General features: G+C 45.1%; 1 protein-coding gene across 1 annotated transcript in view; it reads left to right on the top strand.

Annotated features, from left to right (window-relative positions):
* Window positions 1-15,624, top strand: part of lrrc24 (leucine rich repeat containing 24) — a 56,103-nt gene extending 40,479 nt beyond the window's left edge. The window contains exon 5 of the mRNA XM_072254236.1: window positions 10,866-15,624. Within this exon, the coding sequence (XP_072110337.1) occupies window positions 10,866-11,818 (953 nt within the window). The 3' untranslated portion in view covers window positions 11,819-15,624. The remainder of the gene's footprint in view (window positions 1-10,865) is intronic.
* The last annotated feature ends 910 nt before the right edge of the window (window positions 15,625-16,534 follow it).

Genomic DNA, 16,534 nt, shown 5'->3' on the forward strand with positions numbered 1-16,534 from the left:
TTAGTAAGAGATCTGAAAGTGGGAGGGGGAGGGGGAGATTCAAAATGATAGGAGAAGACAGGAGGGGGAGGGATGGAGCCAAGAGCTGGACAGGTGATTGGCAAAGGGGTTATGAGAGGATCATGGGACAGGAGGCCCAGGGAGAAGGAAAAGGGGGAAGGGGAGAAAAACCCAGAGGATGAGCAAGGGGTATAGTCAGAGGGACAGAGGGAGAAAAAGGAGAGAGAGAAAAAGAATGTGTGTATATAAATAAATAACGGATGGGGTACGAGGGGGAGGTGGGGCATTAGCGGAAGTTAGAGAAGTCAATGTTCATGCCATCAGGTTGGAGGCTACCCAGACGGAATATAAGGTGTTGCTCCTCCAACCTGAGTGTGACTTCATCTTTACAGTAGAGGAGGCCATGGATAGACATATCAGAATGGGAATGGGATGTGGAATTAAAATGTGTGGCCACTGGGAGATCATGCTTTCCCTGGCGGACAGAGCGTAGGTGTTCAGCAAAACGATCTCCCAGTCTGCGTCGGGTCTCGCCAATATATAGAAGGCCACATTGGGAGCACTGGGTGCAGTATATCACCCCAGCCGACTCACAGGTGAAGTGTCGCCTCACCTGGAAGGACTGTCTGGGGCCCTGAATGGTGGTAAGGGAGGAAGTGTAAGGGCATGTGTAGCACTTGTTCCGCTTACAAGGATAAGTGCCAGGAGGGAGATCAGTGGGGAGGGATGGGGGGGATGAATGGACAAGGGAGTCGCGTAGGGAGCAATCCTTGCGGAAAGCAAGCGGGGGGGGGAGGAAAAGATGTGCTTAGTGGTGGGATCCTGTTGGAGGTGGCGGAAGTTACGGAGAATAATATGTTGGACCCAGAGGCTGGTGTGGTGGTAGGTGAGGACCAGGGGAACCCTATTCCTAGTGGGGTGACGGAAGGATGGAGTGAGAGCAGATGTGCATGAAATGGAGGAGATGCGTTTGACAGGAGAGTTGATGGTGGAGGAAGGGAAGCCCCTTTCTTTAAAAAAAGGACATCTCCCTCATCCTGGAATGAAAAGCCTCATCCTGAGAGCAGATGTGGCGGAAATGGAGGAATTGCGAGAAGGGGATGGCCTATCATTTTGGATCTCCTCCTCCCCCTCCCACTTTCAAATATCTACCAGCTCTTCCTTCAGTTAGTCCTGACGAAGGGTCTCGGCCTGAAATGTCGACTGTACCACTTCCTAGAGATGCTGCCTGGCCTGCTGCATTCACCAGCAAATTTGCTGAGTGTTGCTAGAGCATTGGCTGATTGGTAAGAGACAGTGAGTGGGAATAAAAGGATCCTTTTCTGGTTGGCTACCAGTGACTCATGGTGTTCCACAGGAGTCGGTGTTGGGACCACTTCTTTTTATGCTGTATATAAATGATTTAGATGCTGGAATAGATGGCTTTGTTGCCAGGTTTGCAAATGATATGAAGATTGGTGGAGGGGCAGGTAGTGTTGAGGAAACAGGTAGGATACAGAAGGAATTAGACAGATTAGGAGAATGGGCAAGAAAGTAGCAAATGAAATGCAATGTTGGAAAATTATGGTTGTGCACTTTGGTGGTAGAAATAAATGTGCGGACTATTTTCTAAACAGGGAGAAAATCCAGGAATTTGAGATGCAGTGGGACTTGGGAGTCCTTCTGCAGAACACCCTGAAGGTTAACTTGCAGGTTGAGTCAGTGGTGAGGAAGGCAAATGCCATATTAGGATTCATTTCAAGACGTCTAGAATATAAGAGCAAGGATGTGATGCTGAGGCTTTATAAGGCACTGGTGATATCTTCAAATTAGACATTTTATTAACCCTTTAATACCAAACTTTCCTGAGATGCCTGAAAGAAAACATGGTGGACTTGTTTCTTTGTATAAATCCATTGGGTAAAGGCTTAACATCTACTATTTGTGATAAGTTAGCGACCTTGAGGCGTGCCCACTTTGATAAAATTAGAACTACCTGGGAGCATGATTTAAATATGTCTCTGTCCGACGAGGTTTGGGATTCAATTCCTAAGTCAGTTAACTCAATCTCTTTATGTGCTCGCCACTGTCTTTTGCAGTTCAAGATTGTACATAGGGCTCGTATGTCTAAAGCCAAATTATCATGGTTCTATCCTGATATTAGTCCCTTTTGTGACAAGTATAAGGGGGCAAGGCTTCTCTTATCCACATGTACTAGGCTTGTCCTAGTTTGGAGAAAGTTTGGAGAGGAGTCATTTTAACTTTATCCCATATTCTTAATTGCCGCTTAGAACCTAACCCTTTGATTGCTCTTTTTGGCACCTCGGGTGAAGTTGACATGCATTTGAGTCCAACTAAACATCGAACGTTATCTTTTGCCCCTCTTTTGGCTAGATGTTTAGTTCTTCTTAAGTGGAGAGATGTTGCCCCAACCCACTCATGCTCAATGGCTTAGAGACATTATGTCCTGCTTAGACCTTGAAAAGATTCATTATTCACTTCTTAATTTGGACATTAAGTTCTGTAAGGTGTGGGGACCTTTTCTTGAATATTTCCATGATTCCTCTTTAGATTAAAGGTTTATCCTCCTCTTTTTTGTATTTTATTCCCTTACTTTCAGCTTTTTTCTGGTTAAGTTTTACGGTTTTTTTCATGTGAAATATATTACAGTTTAGATAGTAGGCAATATACTTATATTTACAGCTCTGTAGTGACAAAAGCTGTGTTTAACTTTTCTTTACATTGAAATGGTTGGTTTGGAGTTGCGTAGTGGGAGGGTGGGGAGGATGCTAACTTCATATGATTTTATTTTGGGTGCTTTTTCTTTACTGCTATGAATTATATATTAGACATGTTTGTTTTGCACTGTATAAATCTCTTATTTGCTCATGGGTTTTTCTGTTGTAGAAACATTTAAAAAATTAATTAAAAAATTAATTTAAAAAATATAAGGCACTGGTGAGGCCTCACCTTGAGTATTGTGAACAGTTTTGGGCCTCTTATCTTAGATGTGCTGGCATTGGAGAGGGTCCAGAGGAGTTTCACAAAGATGATTCCAGGAATGAAAGGGTTATCATACGAGGAACATTTGATGGCTCTGAGTCTGTACTCGTTGGAATTCAGAAGGATGAGGGGGGGATCTCATTGAAACCTTTCAAATGTTGAAATGCCTAGACAGAGTAGATGTGGAAAGGATGTTTCCCATGGTGGGAGAGTCTAGGACAAGAGGGCACAGCCTCAGGATAGAGGGGTGTCCATTCAAAACAGAGATGCGGAGAAATTTCTTTAGCCAAAGGGTGGTGAATTTGTGGAATTTGTTGCCACATGTGGCTGTGGAGGCCATGTTTTTGGGTGTATTTAAGGCAGAGATTGATGGGTTCTTGTTTGGACATGGCATCAAAAGTTATGGGGAGAAGGCCAGGAACTGGGGTTGAGGAGGAGACAGGAAAAAAAGGATCAGCCATAGAAACACAGAAAACATACAGCACAATACAGGCCCTTCAGCCCACAAAGTTGTGCCGAACATGTCCCTACCTTAGAAATTACTAGGCTTACCCATAGCCCTCTATTTTTCTAAGCTCCATGTACCTATCCAAAAGTCTCTTAAAAGACCCTATCGTATCTGCCACCACCACCGTTGTCAGCAGCCCATTCCACACACACACACACACCACTCTCTGAGTAAAAAACTTACCCCTGACATCTCCTCTGTACCTGCTCCCCAGCACCTTAGACCTGTGTCCTCTTGTGGCAACTATTTCAGCCCTGGGAAAAAGCCTCTGACTACCCAACGATCAATACCTCTAATCATCTTATACACCTCTATCAGGTCACCTCTCATCCTCCGTTGCTCCAAGGAGAAAAGGCCGAGTTCACTCAACCTATTCTCATAAGGCATACTCCCTAATCCAGGCAACATCCTTGTAAATCTCCTGTGCACCCTCGCTATGGCTTCCACATCCTTCCTGTAGTGAGGCAACCAGAACTGAGCACAGTACTCCAAATGGGGTCCTATATAGCTGCAATATTACCTCTCAGCTGCTAAATTCAATTCCACGATTGATGAAGGCCAATGCACCATATGCCTTCTTAACCACAGAGTCAACCTGTGCAGGTGCTTTGAGCGTCCTATGGACTCGGACCCCAAGATCCCTCTGATCCTCCACACTGCCAAGAGTCTTACCATTAATACTATATTCTGCCATCATATTTGACCTACCAAAATGAACCACTTCACACTTATCTGGGTTGAACTCCATCTGCCACTTCTCAGCCCAGTTTTGCTGTATTGATGTCCCGCTGTAACCTCTGACAGCCCTCCACACTATCCACAACACCTCCAACCTTTGTGTCAATAGCAAATTTACTAACCCATCCCTCCACTTCCTCATCCAGGTCATTTATAAAAATCACGAGGAGTAAGGGTCCCAGAACAGATCCCTGAGGCACAGCACTGGTCACCGTCTCCATGCAGAATATGACCCATCTACAGCCACTCGTTGCCTTCTGTGGGCAAGCCAGTTCTGGATCCACAAAGCAATGTCCCCTTGGACCCCATGCCTCCTTACTTTCTCAATAAGCCTTGCATGGGGTACCTTATCAAATACCTTACTGAAATCCATATACACTACATCTACTGCTCTTCCTTCATCAATGTGTTTAGTCACATCCTCAAAAAGTTCAATCTGGCTTGTAAGGCATGATCTGCCCTTGACAAAGCCATGCTGGCTATTTCTAAACATATTATGCCTCTCTAAATGTTCATAAATCCTGCCTCTCAGGATCTTCTCCATCAACTTACCAACCACTGAAGTAAGACTCACTGGTCTATAATTTCCTGGGCTCTCTCTACACCCTTTCTTGAATAAAGGAACAACATCTGCAACCCTCCAATCCTCCGGAACCTCTCCCGTCCCCATTGATGATGCAAAGATCATCGTCAGAGGCTCAGTAATCTCCTCCCTCGCCTCCCACAGTAGCCTGGGACACATCTCATCCGGTCCCAGCAACTTATCCAACTTGATGCTTTCCAAAAGCTCCAACACATCTTTTTTATTAATATCTACATGCTCAAGCTTTTCAGTCTGCTGAGAGTCATCACTACAATCACCAAGATCCTTTTCCATAGTGAATACTGAAGTAAAGTATTCATTAAGTACCTCTGCTATTTCCTGTGGTTCCATACACACGTTCCCTCTGTAACACTTGATAGGTCCAATTCTTTCACGTCTTATCCTCTTGCTCTTCGCTTACTTGTAGAATGCCTTGGGGTTTTCCTTAATCCTGCCCGCCAAGGCCTTCTCATGGCCCCTTCTGGCTCTCCTAATTTCCTTCTTAAGCTCCTTCCTGTTAGCCTTATAATCTTCTAGATCTTTCACATTACCTAGCTCTCTGAAACTTTTGTAAGCTTTTCTTTTGCTCTTGACTAGATTTACAACAGCCTTTGTACACCACGGTTCCTGTTCCCTACCATAACTTCCCTGTCTCATTGGAGCGTACTTATGCAGAACTCCACACAAATAACCCCTGAACATTTGCGACATTTGTTCCGTACTTTTCCCTGAGAACATCTGTCCCCAATTTAAGCTTTCAAGTTCCTACCTGATAGCCTCATAATTCCCCTTACTCCAATTAAACACTTTTCTAACTTGTCTGTTCCTATCTCTCTCCAATGCTCTTGTAAGGAGACAGAATTATGATCACTATTTCCAAAATGCTCTCCCACTGAGAGATCTGACACCTGACCAGGTTCATTTCCCAATGCCAAATCAAGTACAGTCTCTCCTCTTGTAGGCTTGTCTACATATTGTGTCAAGAAACCTTCCTGAACACACCTAACAAACTCCACCCCATCTAGGGAGATGCCAATCAATATTTGGGAAATTAAAATCTCCCATCATGACAACTCTGTTATTATTACACCTTTCCAGGATCTGTTTCCCGATCTGCTCCTCAATATCCCTGTTACTAGTGGGCGGCCTATAAAAAACACCCAGTAAAGTTATTGACTCCTTCCTGTTCCTAACCTCCACCCACAGATAGTCCGTAGACAATCCCTCCATGGCGTCCACCTTTTCTGCAGCTGTGACACTATCTCTGATGAACAGTACCACGCCCCCACCTCTTTTGCCTCCCTCCCTGTCCTTTCTGAAACATCTAAAACCCAGCACTTGAAGTAACCATTCCTGTCCCTGAGCCATCTGAGTCTCTGTAATGGCCACCACATCATATCTCCAGGTACTGACCACACTCTAAGCTCATCCGCTTTGTTCATAATACTCCTTGCGTTAAAATAGACACATCTCAAACCGTCGATCTGAGCACGTCCCTTCTCTATCACTTGCCTATCCTCCCTCACACACTGTCTCCAAGCTTTCTCTATTTGTGAGCCAACCACCTCTTCCCCAGTCTCTTCAGTGCAATTCCCATCCCCCAACAACTCTAGTTTAAACTCTCCCCAGTAGCCTTAGCAAACCTCCCCGCCAGGATATTGGTCCCCCTGGGATTCAAGTGCAACTCGTCCTTTTGGTACAGGTCACACTTGCCCCAAAAGGGTTCCCAATGATCCAGAAATCTGAATCCCTGCCTCCTGCTCCAATCCCTCAGCCACGCATTTATCCTCCACCTCATTCTATTCCTATACTCACTGTCACGTGGCAGAGGCAGTAATCCCAAGATTACTACCTTTGTGGTCCTGTTTCTCAACTTCCTTCCTAACTCCCTGTAGTCTGTTTTCAGGACCTCTTTTCCTACCTATGTCATTGGTACTAATATGTCCCACGACCTCTGGCTGTTCTCCCTCCCACTGCAGGATATCTTGGACAATTAAATGGCGGAGCAGACTCGATGGGCCAGATGGCCTAATTCTGCTCCTATATCTTATGGTCTTGTGGTCTTAAGAGGCTATGTAGCATCCACGACAGGACCACCAGGCTCAAAATCCGTTTCTTTCCCCAAGCAGTAAGGCTGATCAACACCTCCACTCACTAACCCACCCCTCCACACCCCCGACTTTATCATTACTTTATCATTTCCTGTCAGTCACCTTATGTATCGACTTTCCTGTGCCAGTGTTACTTTATATACAATCAATCTATGTATATAAGCTATCTTGTACTTTTATACTTACTGTTTTTTTTTCATTGTGTTTTTTGTGTTGCATCAGATATTGATAATGATCAGGGAAAATATAATAGTCATAGTCATATTTTATTGTTCCCGGGGGAAATTGGTTTTTGTTACAGTTGCACCATAAATAATAAATAGTAATAAAACCATAAATAGTTAAATAGTAATATGTAAATTATGCCAGGAAATAAGTCCAGGACCAGCCTATTGGCTCAGGGTGTCTGACCATCCAAGGGAGGAGTTGTAAAGTTTGGCCACAGGCAGGAATGACTTCCTATGATGCTCTGTGTTGCATCTCGGTGGAATGAGTCTCTGGCTGAATGTACTCCTGTGCCCACCCAGTACATTATGTAGTGGATGGGAGACATTGACCAAGATGGCATGCAACTTGGACAGCATCCTCTTTTCAGACACCACCGTGAGAGAGTCCAGTTCCATCCCCACAACATCACTGGCCTTACGAATGGTCTTTGGAGGGATGGTTTGGGAAATCTCTTCCAAAGAGATCATATGTGTGGAACTTAAAAATGAGAAAGAGGCAATGGTAATGAGTTTCCTAGAGTTTTATTACTGCCAGCAGCTTCTATAGATGAGTGGCAGAGAGTATATTGATTGGCTGCGTTACAGCCTGGTACAGAAACACTTGAATGGAAAGTACTACAAAGAGTAATGGATACGGCCCAGTACATCACGGGTAAAGCCCTCCCCACCATTGAGCACATCCACAAGAACTGCTATCACAGGAAAGCAGCATCCATGCTCCCTTCTCATTGCTGGTACAGGAGACTCATGATTCACAAAAACAGGTTCAGGAACAGTTATTACTCCTCAGCCACCAGGCTCTTGAACCAGAGGGGATAACTTCACTCAACTTCACTTGCCTCATTGTAAGGTGTCTGTACGTTCTCCCTGTGACTGTCTGTAAGGTGTCTGTACGTTCTCCCTGTGACTGTCTGTAAGGTGTCTGTGTGTTCTCCCTGTGACTGTCTGTAAGGTGTCTGTACGTTCTCCCTGTGACTGTCTGTAAGGTGTCTGTGTGTTCTCCCTGTGACTGTCTGTAAGGTGTCTGTACGTTCTCCCTGTGACTGTCTGTGAGGTGTCTGTGTGTTCTCCCTGTGACTGTCTGTGAGGTGTCTGTGTGTTCTCCCTGTGACTGTCTGTGAGGTGTCTGTGTGTTCTCCCTGTGACTGTCTGTGAGGTGTCTGTACGTTCTCCCTGTGACTGTCTGTGAGGTGTCTGTACGTTCTCCCTGTGACTGTCTGTGAGGTGTCTGTGTGTTCTCCCTGTGACTGTCTGTGAGGTGTCTGTGTGTTCTCCCTGTGACTGTGAGGTGTCTGTACGTTCTCCCTGTGACTGTCTGTGAGGTGTCTGTACGTTCTCCCTGTGAGGTGTCTGTACGTTCTCCCTGTGACTGTCTGTAAGGTGTCTGTACGTTCTCCCTGTGACTGTCTGTGAGGTGTCTGTGTGTTCTCCCTGTGACTGTCTGTAAGGTGTCTGTACGTTCTCCCTGTGACTGTCTGTGAGGTGTCTGTGTGTTCTCCCTGTGACTGTCTGTGAGGTGTCTGTGTGTTCTCCCTGTGACTGTCTGTGAGGTGTCTGTGTGTTCTCCCTGTGACTGTCTGTGAGGTGTCTGTACGTTCTCCCTGTGACTGTCTGTGAGGTGTCTGTGTGTTCTCCCTGTGACTGTCTGTGAGGTGTCTGTGTGTTCTCCCTGTGACTGTCTGTGAGGTGTCTGTACGTTCTCCCTGTGACTGTCTGTAAGGTGTCTGTGTGTTCTCCCTGTGACTGTCTGTAAGGTGTCTGTGTGTTCTCCCTGTGACTGTCTGTAAGGTGTCTGTACGTTCTCCCTGTGACTGTCTGTAAGGTGTCTGTACGTTCTCCCTGTGACTGTCTGTGAGGTGTCTGTGTGTTCTCCCTGTGACTGTCTGTAAGGTGTCTGTACGTTCTCCCTGTGACTGTCTGTGAGGTGTCTGTACGTTCTCCCTGTGACTGTCTGTAAGGTGTCTGTACGTTCTCCCTGTGACTGTCTGTGAGGTGTCTGTGTGTTCTCCCTGTGACTGTCTGTAAGGTGTCTGTGTGTTCTCCCTGTGACTGTCTGTAAGGTGTCTGTACGTTCTCCCTGTGACTGTCTGTGAGGTGTCTGTGTGTTCTCCCTGTGACTGTCTGTAAGGTGTCTGTGTGTTCTCCCTGTGACTGTCTGTAAGGTGTCTGTGTGTTCTCCCTGTGACTGTCTGTAAGGTGTCTGTGTGTTCTCCCTGTGACTGTCTGTAAGGTGTCTGTGTGTTCTCCCTGTGACTGTCTGTAAGGTGTCTGTGTGTTCTCCCTGTGACTGTCTGTAAGGTGTCTGTACGTTCTCCCTGTGACTGTCTGTAAGGTGTCTGTACGTTCTCCCTGTGACTGTCTGTGAGGTGTCTGTGTGTTCTCCCTGTGACTGTCTGTAAGGTGTCTGTACGTTCTCCCTGTGACTGTCTGTGAGGTGTCTGTACGTTCTCCCTGTGACTGTCTGTAAGGTGTCTGTACGTTCTCCCTGTGACTGTCTGTGAGGTGTCTGTGTGTTCTCCCTGTGACTGTCTGTAAGGTGTCTGTGTGTTCTCCCTGTGACTGTCTGTAAGGTGTCTGTGTGTTCTCCCTGTGACTGTCTGTAAGGTGTCTGTGTGTTCTCCCTGTGACTGTCTGTAAGGTGTCTGTGTGTTCTCCCTGTGACTGTCTGTAAGGTGTCTGTACGTTCTCCCTGTGACTGTCTGTGAGGTGTCTGTACATTCTCCCTGTGACTGTCTGTGAGGTGTCTGTGTGTTCTCCCTGTGACTGTCTGTGAGGTGTCTGTACGTTCTCCCTGTGACTGTCTGTAAGGTGTCTGTACGTTCTCCCTGTGACTATCTGTAAGGTGTCTGTACGTTCTCCCTGTGACTGTCTGTGAGGTGTCTGTGTGTTCTCCCTGTGACTGTCTGTGAGGTGTCTGTACGTTCTCCCTGTGACTGTCTGTGAGGTGTCTGTACGTTCTCCCTGTGACTGTCTGTGAGGTGTCTGTGTGTTCTCCCTGTGACTGTCTGTAAGGTGTCTGTACGTTCTCCCTGTGACTGTCTGTGAGGTGTCTGTGTGTTCTCCCTGTGACTGTCTGTAAGGTGTCTGTACGTTCTCCCTGTGACTGTCTGTGAGGTGTCTGTACGTTCTCCCTGTGACTGTCTGTGAGGTGTCTGTACGTTCTCCCTGTGACTGTCTGTAAGGTGTCTGTACGTTCTCCCTGTGACTGTCTGTGAGGTGTCTGTACGTTCTCCCTGTGACTGTCTGTGAGGTGTCTGTGTGTTCTCCCTGTGACTGTCTGTGAGGTGTCTGTGTGTTCTCCCTGTGACTGTCTGTGAGGTGTCTGTACGTTCTCCCTGTGACTGTCTGTAAGGTGTCTGTGTGTTCTCCCTGTGACTGTCTGTGAGGTGTCTGTGTGTTCTCCCTGTGACTGTCTGTGAGGTGTCTGTACGTTCTCCCTGTGACTGCACGGGTTTCCTCCGAGTGCTTTGGATTCCTCCAGGTCAGTAGCTTAATTGGTGTGTGATTAGACTTGTTGTGCTAGAACAGCCTGTTACTGTTCTAAATCTCGAAAAAATATATATATATTTAAATCTACAGTATGTGTTTGGACCACGACAGCCTGCTCGTGACATTCAACTCCTGGGGACTTGAACCTCTCCTCCTCAGCACCGTTGATAGGGGCTGAAGAGGCTTTATGACTGTCTAACCCTTTTCCTTTCTCCTCCCTGCTACAGGCAACCACTGGCGGTGTGACTGCAGCCTGCACTGGCTCCGGGCCTGGATCGTCAGGGAAGGCCACAGGCTGCTGCTGGGCAGGGCCCTGGTGTGTGCCGAGCCACCACGGCTGGCCGGCCACAGCCTGTCGGACGTCCCCAGCACCAGCCTCGTCTGCATCCCACCATCAATTCAGCTGGACCGCAGTGAGGCGGTGGCCCGGCCAGGGGACGAACTTCACGTCGCCTGCCGGGCCTCCGGTTACCCACCACCCGTGCTGGGCTGGAGGAGCCCGGGTGAGGCTCGGGCGGCGGCGATGGCTCCACCTTCTCCTCGCTCCAGCGGAAACTCGGCTCAGCTGGTGCTGCGCAACGTGACGGCCTCGCAGGCGGGCAGCTACGTGTGTGAGGCCCACAATGCCGGCGGTCGGGCTGCTGCCACCTTCGCCCTGCTGGTCAACACGTCAGGGCCGCTTGGGCCTGCTCTGCCGCCGGGCCTCAGTCGGCAGCCACTGTCGGAGGGTGTGGACTTTGGCACGCTGGGCACCGCTAGCCAGACTGGCATTGCGGCTGGCATCGGCCTGCTGGCCCTCACTGCCCTATTGCTGCTGCTGGCTGTGATCTGGCGGAGGCGCGGCTGGCGGGGCAAGGCGGAGTGGGCGGGCGCCGAGGGCCCAGGGGCGGCAGGTGGCCTTTACCTCAATGACTACTCGGATGGGCCCAGCACCTTCGCCCAGCTGGAGGAGTACCGAGACGACGCTGGCCGGGAGATGTTTGTCATCGACCGCAGCAAGAGGGACATCCGCACCTACAAGGACACCGCCGAGCCGGGCAGGTCGCTGCAGCCATCGCCCCCTCAAGACCGGGCCACACAGACAGCCGAGGCCGAGGTCCGGAAGCCACAGCAGGCTGACGTCTTCGAGAACCGCGGGGCAGTGTTCAAGGAGGAGATCGAGTATGAGATCCACTGCTGAGCTCGGCCTCTAGGGGGGCTAAGTTACTTTGCTGAAGTCTGGGGAAGGAGGCCTCTCTGTATGCTCACACAGGGCACACGGAGAGCAAGGTGGACCGAGCCAACGTTCATCCCTTTTTAAACCACTTTAAGCAGCATTACAGACAAGTTATTTGTCGTCAGCTCACGACCGGCTGTGGGATCTTGCTGTGCTCTAGCTAGCTGCAGCCCTCCACCCCCCTAGTCTGGCCTTGCAAGTGGTTAGTCAGTTGTGAGAGACCCTGAAACGCCCAAAGTCCAGGAGAAATGGGGTGAGAGCAATGCATGGCCTGCTGGAGGACCTGGGCTGGTCAGGCAGCATCCACGGAGGGACAGATAATGTGCTGGAGGAACTCGGCGGGTCAACAACATCTGCAGAGGGAATTGGACAGTTGACAGTTGGGGACAAAACCCTTCATCTCCCTCCACAGCTACCACCCAGCCCGCAGAATTCCTCCGGCATCTTGAGTGTTGCTCCAGATTCCGGCATCTTCAGAGAAGGTGCAGAGGAGACTTACCAGGATGTTACCTCGCATAGAGAGCATATCTTATGAGGAAAGGCTGAGTGAGCTGGGGCTTTTCTCTTTTGGAGCGAGGCGGGGTGAGAGTTGACGAGAGAGGTGTACAAGATGGTAAGAGATAGAATGGATAGACATTTTTCCAGAGAGGAGACTTGAGCAGGCATAATTTGATTGCGGCAAAGTATAGGAAGGATATCAGAGGCAAGTCCTTTACCCAGAGAGTGGGGGTGGGTGTGTGAAATGTCCTGCCAGGGGTTGGTGGTAGAGGCAGATACATGGCGGATATTTAAGACCCTCGTAGATAGGCACATGGTTGAAAGAAAAATGGAGGGTTATGTGGGAGGGAAGGGTTGATCTTGGAGTAGGTTACAGGGTTAGTACAACATTATGGGCTGAAAGGCCTGCACTGTGCTGTATCGTTTGATGTTCTGTCTTCTATCTGCAGTCTACCGTGTCTCAAAACAGGAGGCCGCATCTTTCTAGAGCTGGGCCAGACAGTCAAAGCAGATTTATTATTCAAGTACATGTATGAGATTCCTTGAGATTCATCTTCTTGCCGGCATTTACAGGAAAACAAAGAAATACAAGGGAATTATGTAGAACGTTACATAAAGAAAGATAACCTAGTGAATATTGAAAGGCCAAGATAAGAGTGGATGTGGAGAGGATTTGGACTTTGGAGGCTAAATCATTGGGTATATTTAAAGTAGAAGTTGATAGGTTCTTGAATAGTCAGGGTATCAAAGGTTACAGGGAGAAAGTAGGTGTATGGGGTTGAGAGAGATAATAAATCAGCCATGATGGAATGGCAGAGCAGATTCAATGGGCCGAATGGCCTAATTATGCTCCTATGTCTTATGCTCTGACACTGAATGCACTATATTAGACTCTTCCTAACGTAAATTTGGTTGCTAATAAAGTAGTGATTTTTCTTAAACTTTCTGATCTGTCTTATTTCATAGTCAGCATCTAAAATGTTCCTGGGTCGAGCCTATTGTCAATCCACCTTGTTGCGGGTTGACTTTAGGGTTTATGGAGTCTATTATTAATTTCATCTCCTGGAATACTAATGGTCTTAACCATCCTATTAAAAGGAAAAAAGTTTTTAAAGTGTTCCGGAGACTTAAAGCACAAATTTTATTTTTACAAGAGACCCATGTGCGGAGAGGGGACAGACTACGTTTTTTTTTAATTCTGGAAGAAATAACAGTTCCATTCGAACTCTAACGCTAAGATCTGAGGCGTCTCTATTTTTATAGACTCAGTTACTTTTATACAACAAGATATTATTTCTGATCAGAATGGTAGATTTCTACTGGTTAGTGGTCTACTATTTAATAAAAAGGTAGTTTTGGTTAATGTTTATGCTCCCAATATGGACTGTCCGGAATTTTATAAATTATTATTTAATCAGTTCCCGAATTTGAATGAGTTTTCATTGATCTGGGGCGGAGATCTTAATACCTGTTTATCTCCAGCTTTGGACCGTTCGGTTCCTCTATGGACTTTACCTAATAAATCTGCAACTTTGATTAATTTATTCCTCTCTGATTCTGGGTCGACGGACATTTGGCATTTTCTGCATCCTCAGGAAAAAGATTTTTCTTTTTTTCCACACGTTCACCATTCCTATTCAAGAATTGATTATTTCTTTATTGACTCTTGTCTTATTTCTTCAGTGATTAAATGTGATTATGACTCTATAACCATTTCGGATCATGCTCCACTTAAGTTTTCTATTAAAATTCAGGCCAATACACAAAATAATAGACAATGGCGTCTTAATTCGCTGTTGCTTCAGGACTCGGACTTTGTTAACTTTATGAATGAACAGATTGATCTTTTTTTTACAATCAACTATACAGAGGATATTTCTGTGAACATTCTTTGGGATACTTTTAAAGCTTATATTCATGGTCAGATTATCTCATATTCTGCTGCTTTGAGGAAGAAACTGAAGCAGGAGGAGTTGGTAATTGTGGATAAGATTAAGGAAATTGATAAGAAATATGTCACAGCTCCCTCTGAGGAGTTATATAAACAAAGAACTGAACTTCAAATGGAACACAGTTTATTACTTTCGTCCTCGATTGTAAACCAATTAAAGAAAACAAGAAGTGAATTTTATGTACACAGTGACAAAATTGGCAAACTGTTGGCTAACCAATTGAAGTCTAATTATGTTAAATCTCAAATTAATCAGATTTATAATCAAAATGATCGACTGATACTTGATCATGCGGGGATTAATCAAACTTTCTTTGATTTTTATTCTTCCTTATATCAATCAGAGTCTCCTCAAGACTCTAAATACATGAATGATTTTTTAGATAACCTAGACTTCCCTGAGATTTCACAGGATATGTCTTCTATGCTAGATACTCCCATTACTACTGATGAGATTAAGAATGTTATTTCCTCTATGAACCTGGGGAAAGCTCCTGGCCCTGATGGGTTTACCGTAGAATTTTATAAATGTTTTGCACCTTCATTAATCCCTTGGTTCTGTAGGGTTTTCGAGGCTTCATTAAATCTTGGTAAACTTCCCGAATCTTTCAATAGAGCGTCAATCTCTCTAATATTAAAGAAGGATAAAGATCCTGCTCAATGTGCATCTTATAGACCAATATCTTTATTAAATGTTGACTCTAAAATTTTTTCTAAGTTATTAGCAAACAGATTAGAAAAAGTACTTCCTTTTACTATTTCGGAAGACCAAACGGGTTTTATTAAAGGTCGTTGCTCTTTTTATAACATTCGCACACTGTTAAATATTGTTTATACCCCCTCACAAAATGTTCCTGAGTGTGTTATCTCTTTAGATGCTGAGAAAGCTTTTGATAGAGTAGAATGGCCTTACTTATTTAAGGTGCTTGAAATGTTTAATTTTAGCTCGAAATTCATATCCTGGATCAAACTGTTGTATCATTCTCCTGTGGCCTCGGTCCGTACTAACTCTTTAAGCTCACCTTTTTTCCCTCTTTTTCGAGGCACTCGACAAGGGTGTCCTCTTAGTCCTTTATTATTTGATATTGCATTAGAACCTCTTGCAATTGCCATTCGAGAATCTCCAAATATTACTGGGATAACTCGGGGCTTAAAGTCCCATGAAATATCACTGTATGCTGATGACTTACTTTTATATATTTCTAATCCCCAAAAATCCATCCCTGCTGTTTTAGAGCTATTAGCACAATTTAGTCTCTTTTCAGGTTATAAATTAAATCTTAGTAAGAGTGAACTTTTCCCGATTAATAAACAACTTCCCTTATATCATAACTTTCTGTTTAAATTGATTAATAATTATTTTTCATATCTTGGGATTAAAATTACTTGTAAATATAAAGATTTATTTAAGATTAACTTTTTACCCTTAATTGACCATATTATTCAACTTTCATCTAAATGGTTTCCTTTATATTTAACTTTGATTGGTCGTATTAATGCAGTTAAGATGTTTTTTTCTGCCAAAATTTCTATATATATTTCAGGCATTACCGATTTTTGTTCCAAAATCTTTTTTTGATAAAGTTGACTCAAAAATTTCTTCATTTATTTGGCAAAATAAAAACCCGGGACTGGGTAAAATACATTTACAGAAAGCTAAGAGAGATGGAGGTTTAGCATTACCTAACTTTAGATTCTATTATTGGGCAATTAATATTCGACATATGAAATTTTGGTTACTTGACCAGGATATACTATCCATTCCTAAATGGGTAGCATTGGAATTACAATCTGTTCAGGGCTATACACTTGGCTCTATTTTAGGTTCCTCTCTTCCTTTTGATTTGAAACGCCTTAAACAGGTGTCTAACCCGATAGTTAAATATACCTTACGTATTTGGTTTCAATTCAGAAAATTTTTTGATCTTAACCAATTTGGGCTAGCGATTCCTATTTTAGGTAACATTTTTTCCTCCCTCTTTTACGGATTGTGCTTTTCAAATTTGGAAGACTAAGGGTATTTCACGGTTTTTGGGTTTATTTTTAGATGGTTCCCTTATGTCTTTTGAACAATTATCTAATAAATATAATTTATCAAGAATACTTTTTTTTAGATATCTACAAGTTAGAAATTTCCTAAGTACTATACTTTCTTCTTTTCCAATGCTTCCTCCTACATACATTTTAGATACTATAATTAACCTTAATCCATGTCAGAAAGGTGCATCGGC

Source organism: Mobula birostris, chromosome 3 (genome assembly GCF_030028105.1).
Source record: "Mobula birostris isolate sMobBir1 chromosome 3, sMobBir1.hap1, whole genome shotgun sequence".
Taxonomy (NCBI): domain Eukaryota; kingdom Metazoa; phylum Chordata; class Chondrichthyes; order Myliobatiformes; family Myliobatidae; genus Mobula; species Mobula birostris.